The sequence below is a fragment of the Equus asinus genome, chromosome 13, assembly GCF_041296235.1.
Source record: "Equus asinus isolate D_3611 breed Donkey chromosome 13, EquAss-T2T_v2, whole genome shotgun sequence".
In the NCBI taxonomy this organism is placed as follows: domain Eukaryota; kingdom Metazoa; phylum Chordata; class Mammalia; order Perissodactyla; family Equidae; genus Equus; species Equus asinus.
The window spans coordinates 18,755,925-18,777,846 of NC_091802.1; the positions used below are offsets into that span (position 1 = coordinate 18,755,925).

Sequence of the window (21,922 nt, forward strand, 5' to 3'; positions counted from 1 at the left end):
GAGCGGTCCTTAGACTGGAGATTAGGAAAGGCCTCCCTGAAGAAGTCATACCTAGTGAGGTTTGAAGAATGATTAGGAGCCAGCCATAAGAAAACAAGGAAAAGAGTAGTCTAAGCAAAGAGGGGCCGGCCCTGTGGCTGAGAGGTTAAGTTTGGGCGCTCCGCTTGGGTGGCCCAGGGTTTCGCCGGTTCGGATCCTGGGTGTGGACATGGCACCGCTTATCAGGCCATGCTGAGGCAGCGTCCCGCATGCCACAACTAGAAGGACCCACAGCTAAAAATATACAATTCTGTACTGGGGGGCTTTGGGGAAAAAAAAAAGGAAAAAAAAAGATTGGCAACAGATGTTAGCTCAGGTGCCAATCTTTAAGAAAAGAAGAGTAGCGTGCTCGAAGGCCTGCAGGTGGAGAGAGTTTGGCATATTTGGGAATCTGAAGGAAAGCCAGCGTGGCTGGATCAATATTCTGTGGGGCAGAATGAGAAAACTAGAGAAGTAGGCAAGGACCAGATCGTGGAAGGCTTTTATAGACCACAGTACGAAGTTTGGATTTTTGTTCACCAAGAGGTATGGGGAAACCGTTGAAAGGTTTTCAACATGAGAGTGACCATATTTCTGTTTTCAAACGATGGCTTTGGCTATGTGGAGAACAGACTGTAGGAGATCAGGTTGGAAGCAGGCAGGCTAGTAGGGAGGCCACTGCAGGTGAGAGGTGATACTTGGAGATGACAAGAATTGGATAGATTAGAGGTAGAAGCTGCAGGGCTTACTGATAAGTCAGAGAGAGGGCTGAAGCAAAGGAGTAAGTCAAAGATGACTCCAGCTCTCTAATTAGAACAGCTGAGGGGTGTGTGTGCACCGTTTTCGGAGATAAGGAATACCTGGCCAGGCAGATTTGGGGGAGGGAGGGGCAGTTGGAATTGGGAGTTTACAGATGACTTGAGAGTGCCCCAGTGGAGATGACAAATAGTTGAATATTTGAGTCTGGAGCTTAGAGGAGAGTTTTTGGGCTAGGGATATGCATTTGGGAATCATCAGTGAATAGCTGATATTCAAAGTCCTGTGACTGATGAGATTACTGAGGGGGAAGAGTTATAGAGTGAGAAAAGAGGACTCAAGACCAAGTGCTTTATCTTTTGAGGTTGTGTAGCATTCTAATTAACTTGATTTTCTAACCTGGTTAGATATCTGACAATCACAGAGGATTCTGCATCTCCATGTTTTCTTTTCACAGCTCATAAAGGCAATAAATAAAGCAAACCCAACCACGAATTTTTTTTTTTTAGTTAGAAGTGTTAATCTGAAAACTCTTTGTAATTAAATATCTTTCTTTAGTTTATAAACTTTTCTGGAAATCAGTCATTATTTTGAACATTCCTCGTTGAAGGGAGTATAGATATAAAAAGTGGAAATATCAGATCTCTGAAGAACTTTTCCTAGAAGCTTGTTTATAAATCAGTCAGTCAATTTGTGTTCTTATCAGTAACCTCTTCTAAAGGCAGAATGTGGGGGCGGGGCTTCCCTTGGACTGGAGTTTCCAATTACTTTAAATTTGCTTCATGCAGGTCACATTTCCTGTACTAATAGTAGAAGTTGATTGATGTTTGCCTTGGTAGGTAATGATGATAAAATTCAATTTTTCTTCTAAATATGTGGCCTTTTTTTTTCTTGTCTCCATGTGTTTGTTTCACATGTTTCTTTAGAGGTTTTTGAGCCAGTTGTACATTTTAAACACTTTTTATTTAAAAAATTATATTAAAAGCCATCCTACCCAATTCCAATTCTCTTGGGTTTTTTAGGTAACCCATTAGTAAGTATATATTTTGCTTGCATGTTGGCTTGTTTGCTTGTTTCATTAACCCCCTAGCTCTAAAACTCACCAAAATTAATTCCTTAAATTCTTCTTTCAAACATGAAGCATTTCAGAGTCTTATTGCTCGTACCTTACAGTGCCAAAAAATACCTTTCAGGCTACCAAGAATTTTCACTTGCTACTATAAATGTTCCTTCTGTGCTCCATATCACCAATGTTGAGAGAGCACTAGCTTTCCTACCTTCTTTAATAGTTTCTGCGCCCCCCAATCTTATGTAAATATCATTAAACTTTTTTGAGGGGAGGGGATTTGGCCTTTCTTTTGAATGTAGGGTCTAGGCATAGGAATGCACACTGCTTTTTATTGTTGCTATTGTACTGTTTCTTGGATGGGAGCCGAGACTTCATGCTAATATTGTACTGTGTGCTTATGTCCAGAGGGTATAGTTACCGATTCCTATTGTGAGATGCTAAAACAAACTTAAAGCTGTAAACTGTCAGTTTTTAAGAATCAGAGCATTAGTCTAAAAACAACATGTACATAATTCAAAAGAAATCATTTTACCCTTCCATAACTTTGAAAACCAAAAAACAAGCATGTCTGATGCACCGCTGCTTGCCATGACTGTTTTTGAAAAATGAATTAGGCTTGTTAAAGGATGTGGCTGAAATAAGAATCTCCCTATATTTTACTAAGATTTTCATTTCAATGTGCTATAATTTATTTACCTGTTGTTGGACATTTGGGTTACAATACATATAATTCTGTAGGTAATATTTTGTGCAACTTATATGCATTTCTGATTATTTTTTTAAAATAAATTCTGGACTCTACTGAGTCCAAGGTAATGAACATCCTCAGGATTTTTGATACAATGTTACATTACTTTTCAGAAAATTTTTATCTTTTTACACTCTCAGCTTTTGGTGTATGAGAGTTCTTTCTCTTTTCCTTAACAGTTTTGGAAACATTTATAGTCTCTCAACTTTGCCAGTCTGAAAGACGAAAATTGTATCTTGTTTTATTTTGCATTTTTGGTTAACTAATGAAGTAGGATGCTGATTTCTTTAAAAAAAAAAAAAGTCAAATGAATCAGAAAGCACTGATGTAGATAGAACAATATATCTTTATTCCACACAGATGTGAGAAGGATTTGCTTACAAATGGCTGCAAGAGAGTATGTTTTCAAATCTTATCTTGAGAGACTAGATGTAAACTTTCACTTCTGCTATGAATATCTCAAGCTCTAACCAGTATTCCGTAGGAACATTCTGAATCCAGTTTCTAGAACATAAATTTGCTAGTTCTCTGAAAACACTGGAACATAAATGGAAAATTCAACAGCCCTACTTCAGGGGACTTGCTTATGATCCACCAATGGGCAAGATGCAGGCAGAATTGCCAGCTGTTTTGCATCTGCAAACATTTGTGCAGAACGAATTTTAATAGCAGATGTTGGAAATATAAAAAAAAAAATGTAGCCTCCCCTCTGAGAAAGTCAGACCTATCCCGTGACTTCGCAGATGCCCCCTAACCCTGTTAGCCAGAGTTTCATTCCTAAAATTCCATATTTTGCTTCTCTTCCTTGTGTGAGAAGTTTTAGAAATGCTTCAGGGAATCTCACAACTTCAGAAAGTCTTGATACTGCTTTAGTTGGCCCCCTCTGATGTTGTATTCAGAAGACTTTGTGCAATTAGAGTTCACCCATGAAAGATTCTGTTTTGACCTATAGGGATGCCCAGACTTTGTGTGTATTATTTCCTTCATAAGAAAGCCTATTTCTTCATTTTGTATTGAGGTAAAAGTTACAGGTAATGAAGAGAGATTTTAAGAGAAAACTATTATTTTTGTTTATCGAATGGACAATGAAGGCATAGTAATTCCAGTAGGAGTTTGCTGAATCAGTGTCTGAATGATTCCAAGTACAGATTTGGGGTTTATAATATCAGTGTTCCGGGCGTCCAAAGGAGCTCACTCAGGCCCAGATAGGTGCCTCTGTGACACTTGTCAGTATCCTTGCTCACATGTCAGAGTTTAATCAAATCTGTTTTTTTCTGGGACTTACTACTGAAAGGCTAAGTAAATTCTTTCATTGTCATTATTTGTTTACTTTTCATTTAATTTTTTTAACTACGTAATATATTCATGAGATTCAAAATTCAAAAAGTTATAAAAAGGTGTACAGTGAAAAGCCTTCTTCCTACTTCTGTCTCCCAGCCGTCTAGTTTCCCTCTTCACAAACAACTAATGTTATTAGTTTTCTGTGTCTCTTTCTAGAAGCACTCTATGCATAGACAAGCAAATATGTATATGTGTGTATGTTTGTGTGTATGCCTTTCCCCTCTTGGACTAATGGTACCACAGTATACATGATATTCTGTACTTTACTTTTTTTCACTTAGTCTATCTTAGAAATATTCCCTATTAGTACATACAAAGCTCCATTGTTTTTGTTATTCCTGGATAGGATTCCATTGCAAAGATATACCGTAATTAATTAATCAGTCTCAAGGCTTTTGTTATTATCATAAATGCTGTAATGAATGACATTAGAAAAATGTCATTTCACATAATTACAATAAATTTCTAGAAATAAAGTTGTTGGGCCAAAGGGAAGGTATAGTTTTATTTTCAATAGACATAAAGCTAGGATGTGACCCAAGGGTTCAACCTTAAAGACTAAACCTAGGAAGAAATAGAGGTCATAGTTAGCTGACCAGAGATTCTGATCTCTGTCACCAAGTAAGATGACTTTAAAATATCTTTCTTTATGTACAAAAAAATGGCAATGGAATTGCTAAATGATTACTTTCAGTAATAATTACTTTTCAGTGATGGTCATTAACTCTAATTCAGCACTTTAAATTATTTCCTTATTGCCATAGATAGTTCAAGGCAATAACATAATTCTAAGGAAGTCCATTCATCCAGCTTGCTAACATCTTAAATACTGCTCAGTTTTTAAAAAATTAATGATTGGCATTTTAAATAGCGTTATGATTTTAAACTCATTCACAATGCAATAAGTGTAAACATTAATTGAGTTTCTGTTCTATGAAGACATTGTCCTTGCCCTCAAGGAGTTGACTATATTAATAGTTTACAATCTGGGCAAAAATTCAGGAAGGATTTTTTTCATCCTTTACTGTTATATCATGATCTGTAGTTTATCTCTTTCTCTATTTTCCCATGAATAGATGGTCCACCTGGCTAGCATCTTTTCATGTGCTTATTTGCTATCTGTGTCTTGTCTTGGTTATGGGTCTGTTCAAATCTTTTGCCTATGTTTTATTAAGATGCTTGTCTTCTTAGTTGTGAGAATTTTTTATATATCCTGTATACAAGTACTCTGTCAGACATATTTTGCAAATATTTCCCCCAATCTGTAGCTTATTTTTTGTTTTCTTAAGTGAGTCTTTCAAAGAACAAAAGTTTTCAATTTTGTTGAAATCCATTTTATAAATTTTTTCTTTACGGTTCGTTTTTGTGTCGTTAAGAAATCTTTGCCTAACCCAATGCTACAAAGATTTTCTCCTATATTTTCTTCTAGAAGTTACACTTATTTTTTTGGTAACCAATTACCGTTGTCAAACTGGTCTTCCCAGTTGAGGAAATTAGGCTCAGATAGGTTGAAACAATTTGCCTAAGGTCATTTAGCCATTAGTTGTCATTATGTCTTCTGATTGTAAATTCTGTGTTTTTCCCACTGTACAGGTCTGTTCATATTATGTCAGAATATGTGTATAGTACGATCATAGGCCCGTGGTTGGTCTAATGTATCCTGAGGGTGATCATTTAGTTTGTCAGATCCCAAGGCCTTGCCTTCTGTCATTTCCTGCTGGGATCTAACATTTGTTTAGCACATGAATCAGAGAGCAAGCAAGGGAGGAATTATTAAACTTAATCGAATGTTATTTTTTTTTTTTGATGAAGAAGATCAGCCCTGAGCTAACGTCTGTTACCAATCTTCTTCTTGTGCTTGAGGAAGATTGTCACTGAGCTAACATCTGTGCCAGTCTTCCTCTACTTTATATGTGGGATGCTGCCACAGCATGGTTTGATAAGCGGCGTGTAGGTCTGTGCCTGGGATCCAAACCTGGGAACCCCGCGCCACCAAAGTGGAGCATGTGAACTTAACCACTATGACACTGGGGCTGGCCTCTCAAATGTTATTTATTTTTTAAGTGTCCTCATAAAAGATATTTTCTAATTACTTGAATTGAATCCAGATTTTGATTTATGCATCACAGTATTAATAATGAAAGAATGTATTCTGAATAGTCAAACAACAAATATTTATTGAATGCCTATTATAAATGCCAGGCACTGGGTGTAGTTTTTGGGTATCCAGTAATGAGTGAATTAAGTATACTTGATCTTTTTCCCCATTAAACTTGTAGTGTAGAGGAGTAGTTTTCAAATTCTTGTAACTGAGATCCACAGTAAGAAATACATTTACATTATAACCTGCTATGCTTGTGTAGGTCTTGCACACACATACATATCTAAAACAAGTTTTGTGAGACAGTTCTTCCTCTTCCTTCATGTAGTGTACTCAGATATTTTCTGTTCTATTCAGTAAAAAAAAAAAAAAAAAAGCTATGTTGTTGCAAACCACTAACTTGATTTCACAAGCCATTTATGGGTCTCAGCCTGCAGTTTGAAAAAAAATGAGTGGAAGCTGGTTGATTACTGCATTTTGGAGAGAGTTTCAAAGACCGTGGTTTGGTGACAAGGAGCTTGCTGGGAGAACAATATGGTGTCTGCCTTTTGAGATTCCCAGCTGCCCAGTGGTCAAGTGGGACAGCGAATATAACTATGAGTTCCCCTCAGATACACCAAAACTTTCAAAATTTCAAAGGAAGTGCTGACTTCCTTCGTTAGATTCTGTAGTGCTGGAAATGACAGTGCTTCTTTACTTGTTCTCAAAATTACAAGGCCCGTTGTAGACTTAGGAGTAAGAGGGAAATAACTAGCTAAGGAAATTCATCACTCAAACTCGAATTCTAAAACATACCCAGAAACTGAAATACTGTCTTCAATAAGAAGATTTAAATGTATGTTTCTTCATTTGATTGTTTGGAATTGAGGAAACTGGGTATAGTCAGTGGTATTACTTGGCTAGATATAAGTTACAAACCGTCCTCAGAGAAGGGACTTTCATGAGCCGTAACCACAAGTGACGTTTTTGTCAAAATAAGAAACTGTTTCTTATCCTTTAAGCAGACAGTTCAGAGGTTCAAAACACAAGAGGGATCTATCCATTCATCTGTGTGCACTTATTTGAAGATTAGAAAAGAAGGGACGTTGCTTCAGAAATTTGAAATTAGAGACTTGATCAGAGGATTGTGTGACACTGTTTAGCCTGATTTCTACTCACATTGGGTTTTTGGTAGCGGAGTCTTTTTAACTCCCAATGTAACTTCTATAGTAAGGTGATTTTTACTTTGAATCTTTCTAACCACCTTCCTTTGACAAATCCACATGAGCTAAAAACATTGATCTGAGGACTTACAGAAAATGTGGTCCAGATTTAAAGTTTCTGGAGGTTGTAGGGTTCCATTGCATTTCCTGATGAGCTAGTCCCCTTTCTAATGGAATTATTTTGTTGTGGTAGAGTGATGATAGTAAATTACCATATTTTAAACAATAATTTTCTAAGATGCACATGGTTTAATTACCAACCAAGAATACCAGTGTTGTTCTCAGACCAATATTTCTTCTCCATCCTAGACAGTGGGAATAGTGAGGATAATACAGGGGTCTTAGGACGACTTCCAAGTCAAAGGCTGCTCAGGTTTTGTTTTTTATCTTTTGTTGTCTTTTGTCCCCCAGTTAGAAGAAACTAGTGTATTCAGAAAGAATTTCCTTGGTTATGAGAAACAGACCATCCTCTTCATAGGATATGTTCATGGGACATGGAATAAACATTTTCTTTTGGAGAAATTATCCTCCTAGGAAGGGATTTTCTGCTGGAATATCCTGGTTTCTGACAATCCTGACCAGGCTCAGACAACGCTGGCTCTCAGAACCTGACTGATATCTGTGGGACATAGCACTTGTCACTGCTTTGCTCAAGGGCTCTGCCTGGGCCTGAGTTTTCCTTAATGTCCTATCTAAGAAGTCCATGTGTAAGCTCCAGGTTTTTCTCTAGGATTAGGATAACGGCTATCATAAACTCCTATGCTTTATGTCTATTCCTGCTGCTCATGAAAAGAGCTGTGGTTTCACCTGGGCCTGGGCTCTGTGCAGAGGCCGACATGAACTTTCGTTTCTGTAGGGAACCTTCCTGTGCTTTTGCCTCTGTTCTTGAGAAAAAGCCAATGTCAAAAGCAACTCATCCTTTTTTGCAAATTTCTTTTTGGAGGAACTCCTTTCTGTGGCAGTAATCAGAAGGTCTTGTTCACAAGGGGGTCTCTGCTAACCCCCTGGCCTGGGCAGGGTGTGAGTTCCCTGATGCTGCATCCCTTCTTAATGCTCTCCTCTTTTGAGTCTCTAGTCTAGTATCCTTCTCTTGTCAGTTGGAGCTAAGTCCTTGTCCTGGCTCTTCCCTTTGGCCAGAAGCTTAGGGACCCAAGGTGTTTTCCTTTGGCCACCATAAGGACACACAGCACCTGGAAAGCTGCCATGGCCCCAGTGCAAACACTCCGGAGGTGGGACTATGAGACCTTAGAAGCCAACCTGAGTCAAGGAGCACTACAAGGGGACAGCCCTGTGGCTGGCACTGAAGCCCTACCTCATTTTTGAGCTTTGACTTACTAGCAAGCTCCTCTTTAAGGCGTGGTTGACTTGGATTTTGGGCAACCAACATTCTTGGTTGTAGGAGGCACTCCTATGTCACTGGAGCCCCTAGACTACATTAGGTTTGGGGAATTTCTCACCACAGTGGCTCTTATGCTGTCTTCCAATTGTGGTTTAGGAGATAAGACCCCTTGATATTGACCATCCCGCTGGAATCTCTGGCCCTTGAAGCAATTTCTGAATTCATCTCCAAAATCCTTTTCCTAAAGTGGAAACTAAACTTTGAGAAATGCCCCCTTTTTTATGATGGGTTCTTCTCTAGATGTTTTTCCTCCTCTGTTCTCTGGCTCTGGGGCATTGCTGTTTTATGTCTGGGATCTCCTGAGACACTTCCACTCTCATCCCTTTGCTCATTTCCTGATAGTGCTCAACATGTAGTCAGCATTTGGCTTCTATTAGCCCTCCATGAAGTTCCACTTTTCCATGTTATTTTCTATGATGCTGGATGAGAGAGACTGAAAAGTCTGTCTGATGTTCGCGCCATTGAGGGGAACGGCGAGGACTCCACAGGCCCATGACCAGTATTTGATAGGGACTATTCTATGGTGGAAACAGTTTTATGCGATCACCTTGTCTCTTACCTGCATGAGCGTTTCCCTTAAGGAAGTTGGCAATCTCACTGTGGTATCAGCCCCTGAAATGTGGGTGACTGAGGAGAAAAAGGCAGACTAGGGCAGATTCTGTAATTGGGCTTCTCTCACCCTAACAGTTTTATGAATTCAAGAATCTTGAGGGGTAGTCCCTACCTCTACTGTACCCAAAACTGAATGTGATTTTTTTTTGAGGAAGGTTAGCCCTGAGCTAACTGCTGCCAATCCTCCTCTTTTTTTCCGAGGAAGACTGGCCCTGAGCTAACATCTGTGCCCATCCTCCTCCACTTTATACATGGGACGCCTACCACAGCATGGCGTGCCAAGTGGTGCCATGTCTGCATCTAAGATCCAAACCTGTGAACTCCCAGCCGCCAAAGCGGAATGTGCGCACTTAACCGCTGTGCCACTGGGCCGGCCCCTGAATGTGAGTTTTTAGCACACAGTTTGAGTTTGGATCAAGGAAGGAGAGCTCCTGAGAGGTGGTCTGGTGATGTTCCACTCAGATAGTATTAATGGTTGATGTAACTGTTTCTCCAGAGAATAGGGAGTGAATTTCTTTGAAAGATTATACCTCAGGTTTACAACCTTTCAGCTTCTTCTAGGCAGCTTCTCTCATCATAGTGCAGTTAATCAATTAGAATGCACAAATGACCTTTCTGCAGTGTGAAGAGATCTTGTGGTCAGAATGCTATATAGGGAATTAACTACAAATACAAAATCATCACTCACTTTACTCCTAGTTTGGCCTGATAGTCCTTAATTTTGGGTGTCTCTAGCTTTCCTCGCTAATCAACCTAGATTCCTCCTCCAGTACTAGAGTTAAATCTTTCAGCTCTTTTATTTATTGAAGAAGGAATCAAGTTCTTTACTTACTGGGAAATAGGCCTAAGGCTTGGTTCTAAGTAAAAACTGTTCTTTTCACAATCTTCTGAAACCTGACTTGGTAATGTCTCAGGATTCTGTCTCAGTAACAGCAATCTTCTTGCACTTGTCTTTCTTTCCTGGCGCACATCCCCAGACAATTGTCCAAGGGAGGCTTTTCTCTCCTTTCTTGCTTAGTGTTGTCTTGTCTTCAAATTCCTCTTGTTTTCTGAATTCCCCTAGTTTCTGTAAAATAGCCTTCTCTTTGCTCTTCAAACCTGTGTTCCCCAAAGGAATATCCGAGCTTCACCTCTTTGCATACTCTACAGAAGCATACAGTGGTCATATTACATGGTATACACATTAGCATCTCTAAAACCCAATTCACTTTCATAGCTCAGGTTCCAAATCAAGCTACTCAAAAAAATTTTTTAAGGTGTTTGTGGGTTAGGGTTGAAGGTGATTGATGTTTGTGTTTAACCACAAATAGCTTTCGTACATTCGTCTGAGGAGGGAAATAAAGAATTAGAATTCTAAGGTTTTAAACACCATAAAAATAATATGTAGGATGATTTACCAAATAAATGGGGGTCAACAAATATTGTATGCTTTTAGCACATGTGGAGTTAAGCTTTCTGTACCTCCTGTTTTGCTAGCCTGCTGTCAGCTCACAAAGTTGACAGAACTGATTTGTTTTTACCTCCTACACAGAACAGGAGGGAAGTAAGCAGCTAACTTGTTCATAGCAGAAGCCTAACCAAAAATGGAAAATAAGAGAGTATTTGGTTTGCCTAAATTGAGGCAAACCAGTCTATGGATCATATCAATTTTTGGCCACTTAATTAGCAACTAGAGACATAAATCTGAAAGTTTTCTTTTGTATCATAAGATTCGAGATCCAGAAGTTCTGAGTTGCTGCCGCTATTTTATTCTCATTTTTGTGGGGTTTCAGTGAGAAGTGAGCATCTACCACTGGCTTCTTTGCTTTTCCCTGTGTTTATGAACTTGTTTATTACTTGTTTATTAATTTGTTCTTCTGTGTATGATTACTTTCCAGAATCCACCATAGTACCTAGCTTAGTTATGCTATGTGGGTGTTCATTAAATACAGTTAGGGCCTCTGTATGTAAATTGAGTAACCAGTACATATGAATGACTGTACATCTCACTCGCAATGCACTACTTTTGTTGGTTTTGCTATCAGAGCTAGTTGAGGAGTGGTATAATTCCACCACTCTTGTTCTAAAGCAGTGATTTTAGTGCTACCTACAGATGCAAATACTTTAGACTACTGGCTCTAAGACTTTATATCACAATCACTTGGAGGGCTTGTTAAAAACACATTTCTGGGTCCTACCCCCAGAGTTTCTGATTTGTTAGATGTAGAGTGGAGCCTAAGAATTTGCATTTCTCACAAGTTCCCATATGATGCTGCTGCTGGTGGTCTGGGGACTACACTTTGAGAATCACTGCTGAGGGATTTTTCTCCTATTTCAAAATCATACCCTTGTAGGACAGATAATTATATCAGAAAAAGAGAAGGAAAAAAAAATGCTCAAGGAGATGACAAGGTTTGGTGGGCTTTAAAAAAAAAAAAAAGTTCAGGAGCTGGCCCCGTGGCAAGTGGTTAAGTTCGCGCACTCCACTTCCGCGGCCCAGGGTTTCGCCAGTTTGGATCCCGGGTGCAGACATGGCACCGCTTATTAGGCCGTGTTGAGGCAGCATCCCATGCACCAGAACTAGAAGGACCCACAACTAAAAATATACAACTATGTACTGGGGGGATTTGGGGAGAGAAAGCAGGAAAAAAAAAAAAGATTGGCAACAGTTGTTAACTCAGGTGCCAATCTTAAAAAAAAAAAATTAAAAAAATGTTCACATTATCTCTGTGAGAGAGTGTAAATTTGCTATTATAAGTAATATGGTATTTGTGTAGGATTTGAGATAAATGAATGTTTGGGGAATTCAAAGCAAAACCTCTAAATCTGCGAAATCTTCATATATCAAATCATTATGTTGTATACCTTAAACTAATACAATTTTCTATGCCAATTATATTTCAATAAAATGGGGGAGGAAAAACCCCCCTAAATCTTATCATTGTTAATTGCAATAAAAGACTTAGAAGGCAGGGGATGGGGAGGTATAGTAGAAAAGTATGAATATTGATATTGTGGGGGCCTGGAATTGGCCACCCCAAAATATGTCTTTGGCATGATGATTATTTAGGGCTAGTTACTTTGCAGACAGGAAAGCAACTGAAAAGTAGAACTTACTTGCCCTTTGTTAAGAGACATTTACATTGTAAAGGAAATCTCCATCTGTAAAGATGCCTCCCTCTCTGTACCAGGAAGAACGGGGTGACCTTATCTCTAGAAATTCCTATCAATACAGAATGCCAGGACTTAAATATGCATAATAATCTTATTCCTGTTTCTGGTAACGTCCTGTAACTGACTCCCACCACCCCCAACATCCTCCATTGTCTTTAGCTGGATATGATATTTAAGGTGGGGGCTTCAGCCATTTTGGCGAGTTGCTCGGCTTGCCTGACCTCTCCCATGTATACATGTTATAAAGTTTTGTTTAATTTTCTCCTGCTATTCTGTCTCATGTGAATTTAATTCGTTCTCCGGCCAGATGAACCAAGAAAGAGTAGAGGAAATGTCTTCCTCCCCTACAATATCTAAGAGACCTGAGTTAAAATCCTTGTTCTGCCACTTAACATTTAATGAATTATGTTGGAGTGTGTAGCTTCACTGGGTTGTTTCAGTGTTAAATGAGATAACAAATGTGAAATGCTCTGATTATGGTAGCTGACCATCACTTATTTTCATAGAAACTGGCCTTCTCAGTTGCTTTTGTACACTCAGGAATCTTTTCAAACTCTACAGGGGATGAGTTTTATCCAAAGTCATTCCTCAAACAAACCCCAACACTGGCAGCCCTGTGGATGCTATAGAAATTCAGACATAGAAGATGTTTTCTCCAAATACATAAAATCTACTTAGGGAGTTAGGATTCTTCCCATTGAAAGTACCAAAATACCATATTAAAAATGGAGTAAACTGTGACTTTTTTAACATAAGAAGCCCGAAGGCAAGACAGTGGCTCAATGCAATTATCAAAGTTCTGGATTCTTTCCATCTTTTCTGCCCTGTCATCCTTAGCATGTTGCCTTTTGTCCTTGGGACTGCTCCTTTCAAGGTCACAAAATGGCTGTCACAGCTATAGGCATCATATCTTTGCACCACTGCATCCAAAGTCAGAATGGGCAGGGATTTTTTCTCAATTCTCCTTTATCAAGGTGGAAAATCTTTCCCCTAAGCCCAGGGCAGGCTTGCCCTCAGGTCTTGTTGACCAGGATTAAGATATATAACTGTGTTGGCCTCCAGGGAGGTTGAAAAGGCAGGAATATGGCATTTTCAGCTTCATTGGTGGGGCTGGTAGGTGAGAGAGGTGAGAAATGACTGTTAATAGACGCCAGAGAGAGTCTACCCCGGGGAGATAGGACTAAAATCCATGTAAAGATTACAGACAGTTCTATGCAATTTATCATTAGGCTAAATGTGTGCTCTAGGCCAGGGGTCTCCAAACTTTTTCTGTTCAAAGCCTGATAGTAAATATTTTAGGCTTGGCTGGCCACAGATGGTCTCTGTTGCATATTCCTCTTTGCCTTTTAAAAATGTGAAAATCATTCTTAGTTTGCTGGCCATGTAATAACAGGCTGTAGTTTGCTCACCCCTACCAAGGCCAGGAAGGCTCAGAGGAGAGGGACCTCAGTGAGGCTGAAGTCATCATTTTGAAGCTTCCTGAAATTCTGAGATTTGAGTGGTGCTTTGCAGGATGGGTAAGATTTAGATGGAGAGATCATGTTTCTTCTGAAGGGAGTAGTGAGTGGAGAAATAAGCCTGTGATGTTTACCATAAGACAGTGTGTTACATGCAAAGAATGGAGAGCCGGAATACCTTTACAGATGAAATGGACCAGTTGCAAGCCAGAGTTAGGGAGTACCGTGGCTTGAATTCCTGGACTGCCTAGCCACTGACAAGTCAAGCTGCTAAGTAGCTCTGAGAAATGAAGATGCTCTTTTGGCTTAAAGCCTCCATGTTGACTTAGAGCCCAAGGGAGGCAGTGTCTCATGTAACAATTGGCTCTTCAGTAGGAGCTGTTGCTACTATGACTAATTAAAGGACAAACATCATGTGTTTAGGGTGGTGAAGACTATTGGTCTCTTAACCATACCTATGCACAAAGATTATGACTTATCTGCAATTTGTGTTATTGTTATTGGCAACAAGTTGTAACAACTAATGCTAAGTCACTTACTCATACATTGAACATTTGTTGAATGCTTACTGTGTGCCAGGCCTTAGAGATACCAGTTGAAAAGCTCATGGTCTAGAGGGAGAGAAACAATATGTTTAGAAATAATTATGGTAGAGTGAGGTAAGGGTTAGAAAATATATGTACAAGGAGCTGTGAATGCCTAGAAGAAGAAACCACCAATTCGTCCTGATTTAAACTTTCAAGTTGACTCAGTCTAATTATTGCTATCCTTCAATGGCCATAGATTATATCCTTAATACTAGCCAATTATCTTGTAGATCTATACCATTGATTGCAAAGAGGCCTGTGTGAAATACTATGGTTGGATCAAATCCAGTTCATCATCCAGAAAAAGCAGTGTCAAACATTCTGCTGCTGCTACTAAGTTTTTAGGGTCCTATTTATGTGCAAATGTATAGCTGTAGTGTTGCTTGGTCCCTTAGTTTTGTGCTTCCTGCAATACTGGTATGAAAATTGGGTTCTGAAAAACAATTGTTTTCCCCAGTAAAATTTGTAGAAAACAAGATTCTATTGTAGACAGAATAATGGCCGCCCCAAAAGAGTCCTTATCTTAATCCCCTGTGAACCTGTGAATATATGATGTTACATGGTAAAGGGGTGAGTTGTTTGCAGATGGAGGTTGCTAATCAAATGACTTTAAAATAGGCAGATTATCCCAGATTATTGGAATGGGGGCAATGTAATCACAAGCGTCTTTAAAAGTAGAGAAGGGAGACAGAGAGCAGGTTGGATTGATATGATATGACAAAGACTCAACCCACCTTTGCTGACTTTAAAGATAGAGGAAAGGGGCCACAAGCCAAGGAATGCAGGTGGCCTCTAGATGCTGGAAAAGGTAAGGACACAGATTCTCCCTGTTAGTTTATTAGAGCTGCCATAACAAGTACCGTAGACTGGTGGCTTAAACAAGAGAAATTTATTTTCTCACAGTTCTGGAGGCTAGAAGTCAGAGATCAAGGTGTTGGCAGGGTTGATTTTTTTCTGAGGCCTCTCTCCTTGGCTTGTAGTTGTATATTGTCTCCCTCTGTCTTGACATGGTCTTTCCTCTGGGTGTGTCTGTGTCCTGATCTCTGCCTCTTATAAGGATACCAGTCATATTGGATTAGAGCCCACCCTAATAACCTCATTTTAATTTAATTACCTCTTTACAGATCATATCTCCACATAGTCACATTATGAGGTACTAGAGATTAGGACCTCAACATATAAATTTTGGGGAGACATAATTCAGCCCATAATACTCCCCTAGAGCTTCCAGAAAGCACATGGATCTGCCACCACTTTAATGTTGGGACTCCTGACCTCTAGAACTGTAAGATAACAAACTTGTGTTGTTCAAGTCTATGTTAATTTGTTACAGCAAATTAGAAATGAATACAGTTACAAGTAACCTGAATCTGTTAATAGGAGACCAATTAACTGAATTGTGGAAAAATCTATACAATGGAATATTATGCAACGATCAAAAATAGTAAAATCAATGTCCATTGACAGATGAATGGATAAATAAAATGTGGTATATACATATAATGGAATATTATTCAGCCTTAAAAGGGAAGGAAATTTTGACACATGCTACAACATGGATGAACCTTGAGGACATTATGCTAAGTGAAATAAGCCAGTCACAAAAAGACAACTACTGTCTGATTCCACTTCTACGAGGTATCTAGGGTAATCAAACTCATAGAAACAGAAAGTAGAATAGTTAGTGGTTGCCAGGGACTGTTGGAGGGGGAAATTAGTTTTTTAGTGGGTATAGAGTTTTAGTTTTGCAAGATGAGAAAGTTCTGAAGATTGATTGAATAACAAGGTGGATATACTTAACACCAATGAACTGTACACTTGAAATGGTTGAGATGGTGAGTTTTGTGTTACATTATTTTCCCATAATTAAAAATTTGAAAAATAGTGAAACAAAGCTATTAAATTAAAACGGCAACGACAGAAGAATAGATGTAATGTGCTTCCATTGTACATCTTAGAGAAAGGATATATACACATATAATGCTTCTATGTAGATAGAATATCTCTGGAAAGATACCTAAGAAACTGGCATAGTAATTACTTCTGGGAATGCAGTTATAGAGAACTAGGAGGTAGGGGGACAGGGGTGGGAGGAAAACTTAAATACTCTTTGACACCTTCTGAATCTTGTTTACCACGTGCAAAGATTACATATTGAGATAACAGTTTTTACCAAGCTCATAGATAGAGAGAATAGATTGGCGGTTGCCAGAGGCGAGAGGTGGGCAAAATGGGTGAAGGGAGTGGAAAGGTACACACTTCCAGTTATAAAATAAATAAGTCACGGGGATGTAATAAAAAAAGAAGAAGAAGAAAGAATGATTTTTAAGTATGTAGCTTGGCATTAGGGATTGCAGAAAGTTTTCCCACTTGGGTCATCTTTAGGCTAAGAGATTGCTTTCTCAATCCAGTTACACCCAAGTGTCACGATAACTAAGACCTACTTCTTGTCTTAGCCTTTAAAGGGTTAAAACTCTTAGTCCCAAAGTGATCATCAGGCTTTAGGGTACATGTACTTTTATTGTTTGATGTCTAATAGTATATTTTCAAAATCTCTAGTTTCTTTAAGAACAACTGAAATGTATTCACTTAGAACCCCTAAAAGAGTTGGGAAGAGAAAAGATGGAGGAAAAAAGGAAAGACAAAGGAAATGTAATAGTCAATGTTCTCTGCTTCTGAAAATCACATAACTTATATCTAGAAAAGAGACTTAACAGTAGCAACAGGTTTTGACTCTTGTGGGATTATTTCTTAAGACTCCTGCTTGCAGATCATTATGTAACTGCAGAAGTTAGATTTTAACACTCTTCAGAACATCCTTCTTAGTACATGAGTCCTTGCACCATACATTCCATATAAAGATTGCCTTCAGAGATACTTGGGAATTCCAATTCCTGAGTTGATCCTGGGTTCTGCAGAGTGAACTGTCTTGCTTATGACTATAAAAGACTTATCCCAAGAATGTGTAAGCCTTTTACATCTAAGAAGGAGATGATTATTGCTATGGTAATAAATATTATTATAAGCAGCAGCAGTAGTAGTAGCAACATCAGTAGCTAAGTCATGCTAACTGCTTTTCTTATATCATCTCTCATACAGTCTTTCCCAAGACCCTATTAGATAGATGTTATTCTTGTACCCATTTTTATGGATGAGGAAAGTGAGCTCAGAGAGATTACATAATATGTTCAACACCACATGGCTAGTAAGTGGCAGAACCAGGATATGAACTCAATTTAATTTGCTTAAGATTTGGGCAAGAATATGCGTTGGACTTTATCATCTTCAAAATTTGTGCTGAAATAGCCAAAGGCACAGAAAGGAAGGGAAAGAAGGAAGAGAGAGAAAAGAGAGTTGATATCTGCACTGCAAACTGGAAATGATCACCATCCTCATGCTAGAATAAACACTGGAGGACTTTGTACAATATGAAATTCAGACAAGACCAGGTTAGGGCCTGCCAGCCTGAGAGGTACTGTGTATAAAAGCCCACCTGGGTGTGAGTTAAGGAAGCATCTTTTATTCCTAGCTTACTAAAAATGTTTGAAATCAAATAGGACTGTTAATTTTATCAAATATCTTTTAGCATCTATTTAGATAATCTTACAGTTTTTCTCATTTGATGTAATAATATGTTAAATTATATTAATGGAATTCCTAAATATTCATTCATTCTTGGGATAAGTCTTTTATAGTCATAAGCAAGACAGTTCACTCTGCAGAACCCAGGAACAACTCAGGAATTGGAATTTCCAAGTATCTCAGAAGGCAGAGGAAAGAATTTGAAATGTCCTTTGTCTTCCTTTAGGATTCTTAGAATTTAAGTTAGAACTAAATATGTTGGTTGCAAGTAAATACTTGTTCCATGAACCAATTATTTTTAATGCTACCAGCACGCTTAAAATTGATACCTTGTATCTTGATGAATTGAATTTCAATTAATAAGTATGCAGTAAAGTCTTAATATAACTTTAGGAATGCAAGTGTCATTACAGGGTCTCTTTCTTGAAAGGTCATTTTGAAAGAGCTTGGGTAAACATGCTGAAGTATTTATAAGAGTGAAAACTTGAAAATCGTAGCTAGTGTAATTTGGATTAATTAACTTCTACTTTTCTCTCTTTTCAGTTTGTATACACTGTGGCAGTGACAAGTCACTTTTGATATGCTTAATATTATCTATGTTATCTTCTCTTGTGATAGGAGAATTTGGGAAAATTGAAAGCAGCTTTGGTCTCTGCCTTATTAATTCCTTCAGATATTTTACTTGTCATTAAGGCTTTAGCTTTTCTAATATGACTGTTAGAAGTCTTCAGGTATTTTGTAGACTGATTTTTTTTTAAAAGATAAATAGAAAATAAATGTTCTTATTTTTTTCCCCTTCTAAAATGCAAGAGAGTAAGGAATCAAGAAACTTTGCATTTGCAGGATTTAAAAAGTGATTTTAAATATTTGGTTGTTTCCGTTTATTTTCTAAAAGAGGAAAAGAGAGGGATAATGAAGATGAGACTGGGTTGTAAGAAGGAAAACCAAACATAGGCAAAAGATCAGAGTAGGAAAAAAGTAAGAAGGAAGTAAACCGGGAGAAGGCAGTTACCAGAAATAGTAACTCTGAGCTTTACTTTCTTTCATTTAAGTCTATTTGTACTCTAAAACTCTTAATCTCTGCCGCTATTCTGCAGGTTGAAACACAGCCTCAGCTTTGAAAAATCAAAGTAGGAATCAACTAGGACAGTCATAGAGTACTTACATATGATTAAGTTTCAGCCACTGGTAGTGGAAGTTTTTTTTGTTTAACAGCTTTCTTGAGATATAAAAGCTTCCTTGTGCCCCTTTGGGGTTTTTTTTGTTGTGGTTTGTTTGTTTTGTGGTAAGAATATTTAAAATGAGATCTACCCACTTACCATTAATTTTAAATGCACAATAGAGTATTGTTAATGGTAGGCACTATGTTGTACAGCAGATCTCTAGAATTTACCCATCTTGCGTAACTGAAGCTTTATACCCATTAAACAACTCCTCCCTATTTCTTCCTCCCCCTTAGCCCCTGGTAACTGCCATTCTACTCTCTGCTACTGTGAGTTTGATTATTTTGGATACCTCAAATAAGTAGAGTCATGCAGTATTTGCCCTTCTGTGACTGGCTTATTTCACTTAGTGTAATGTCCTCCAGGCTCATTTATGTTTTCACATATGACAGGATTTCCTTCTTTTTTATGGCTGAATAATATTCCATTGTATGTATATACCACATTTACTTTTTCCATTTGTCTGCTGATGAACAGTTGGGTTGTTTCCATATATTTGCTATTGTGAATAATGCTGCAGTAAACGCAGGAGTGCAGATCTCTTAGAGATCCTGATTTCAATTCTTCTGGATTTAGCCCCAGAAGAGAGATTGCTGGATTATATGGTAGTGGGAAGTTTTGATGATATAAAGCATATACATCTCTATGTAGGGAGAACTCAGTTTCCAGCAGCTGTTACCCAAACAGCAAGCATTTGAATGGACCTTAATGGGTCAGAGTTGGAGCTTTTTGCTTTTTCTCTTCTCTTTTTCGTGGTGGTGTTAGTTATAAGGGAAAAATACTCTTGTGTTACCAGCTAATTGTTTCACTTCTTTGTCTCGTTTTCCTTATCTCTCTTCTATACAGATTTTGAAAAAAGAGATTGGAGAGTGGAAGAAAGGTTTTAAATTGTTTTCTGGCATCTGTCAGGGGGACTTGGGTAGGGCATGTCTTTGGCTCTTCTTATAAAGACTTGTTAGCAGAGGGCTAATGAGGCCAGGCACGTGGTTAGATTCCCCAGTCGTGTCCTATGTTATATTCTAAAGCCTGTCTCTAAACAATCGTATGAAATACGTACCTTTGGATGTGAGGATAAATGAACACAAACCTAGCCTATTCTGGGAAGGCTTCACAGTACATGCCGTGAAGGGTTAGTAGCACCATCTTTACAGAAAAAAGACATCCCATTGCCCAAATTGGAAATCACAGAAAATGCTTCAGCTAATCAAACATTCCTCAATCAGTTTTCCGATCACCTAACCAATCGCCTTGTTGGCTTTATTCTCTCCAAAATAGCCATCCCTAATCAGAATTGCAGCTTCTCATGAGCTAACATTGACTCAGTGACTTCTGCTGGCTTTTTCCCTCATGCTTATGGCCCCATTCATCTGGATCTCTGAAATGATCTTGTTTGTATTACAGAGCTCTCATTTGGAAGACAGTGAATCAGCAGCATTACTTTGCTGTGAATGTGAAGAATCAGAAATCTTTAGTGATTCCAATGTACGTAGGTATATGTTTTTATACAGCCTTTGGTGATTCAAGTGAAAGCTTTTTGGGTAAATTTGGCTCTTAAATGTACCTGGGATAGTGACTATTATTTCATCTATTTGGCCTCACTTAGCCAAATAGTCTGGGAAGGCACATAAGTGACTTGGATGAATGTATATATTAATAGTATGATATATTTGTATGGTCCACTGAAAGCATATCTATCAAGGTAGAAAAATGTTGCACCCTGGAACCTTGGGTGAGTCTCCCTCAATAAGGAATATGATTGTTTTTGTGGGTTTTTTACATTTTTTTAATGATCAATAGTATCCTTTTCCCTGTGGCCACTGCTTGGTATTGGTGCTGCCAGTGGACCTTTATTTTCCATATACATAGACTTGACGTATTTTGGCTGTAAATAACGTAAAGCAAAATAGTGTTATAATTACTGGACTGGAGATTCAGCCAGATCATCTCAAGTGTAGAACTATCTAACTACGTTTCATGAGATGTTGTAAATTTGATTTATCTCAACTGACTCCCAGCGTAGTTGCTGAATTATTGCAAATTACCCACAGAATCAGGCTGAAGTTAGAGAAGGACTTAAATTGACTTTTTTACAATTTAAATATCTCTTCCAACAGGATAGTAACTGCATTTTCTAGCTATGGCTAAAACTAGGTTCTAAAACCCTTGATAAACTCTGGGTTCTGTCTGTTTCAGGATGTTTATTGTGTATAGTAGGCACACTATAAATATTGTTGGAAGTTTCACCAATGGAAACTCTCTCTCTCAGAGTAACCTGTGCCTCTCAAGTATATCACCATAATATTGCCTGCTCTTAAACTGTCTTCTTCACCTTCATGGCGCAATGAAGGTGATCACTATTTTAGGACCTCATTCAACTATTACATTGATTTCCTGGTTGCACTTCATTCAGCATTGGTGAAGAGTCTGGCATGGCATGAAGTCAGTTATTGTGACTCATTAATAGCTGGAGTGGTGCTCATTGCCTGAGTGCTTGAAAACATTAACTGGTGAATTCACATGAATGCTCATTTATTATCAACGTTTTACAGATGACAAAATGAGTGTGGAAAGGTTATATTCTTTGTCCAGTGTTGTGTGATAAGGAAGGGCAGCACTGACATCATCATCTCAGTTGACAGCCATCAGTGAGCTTGTTGTCGGTAGGTGACATCAT

The 21,922-nt window shown here is 38.3% G+C and overlaps 1 protein-coding gene across 3 annotated transcripts in view; it reads left to right on the forward strand.

Annotated features, from left to right (window-relative positions):
• Window positions 1-21,922, forward strand: part of SSH2 (slingshot protein phosphatase 2) — a 240,276-nt gene that overhangs the window by 40,994 nt on the left and 177,360 nt on the right. For 2 of the 3 annotated variants that reach the window (XM_044746250.2, XM_044746252.2), the window contains exon 2: window positions 20,650-20,730. The exons of the other annotated variant lie outside the window; for it this stretch is intronic. In XM_044746250.2, the coding sequence (XP_044602185.1) occupies window positions 20,650-20,730 (81 nt within the window). The remainder of the gene's footprint in view (window positions 1-20,649; window positions 20,731-21,922) is intronic. 3 annotated transcript variants of the gene reach the window in all.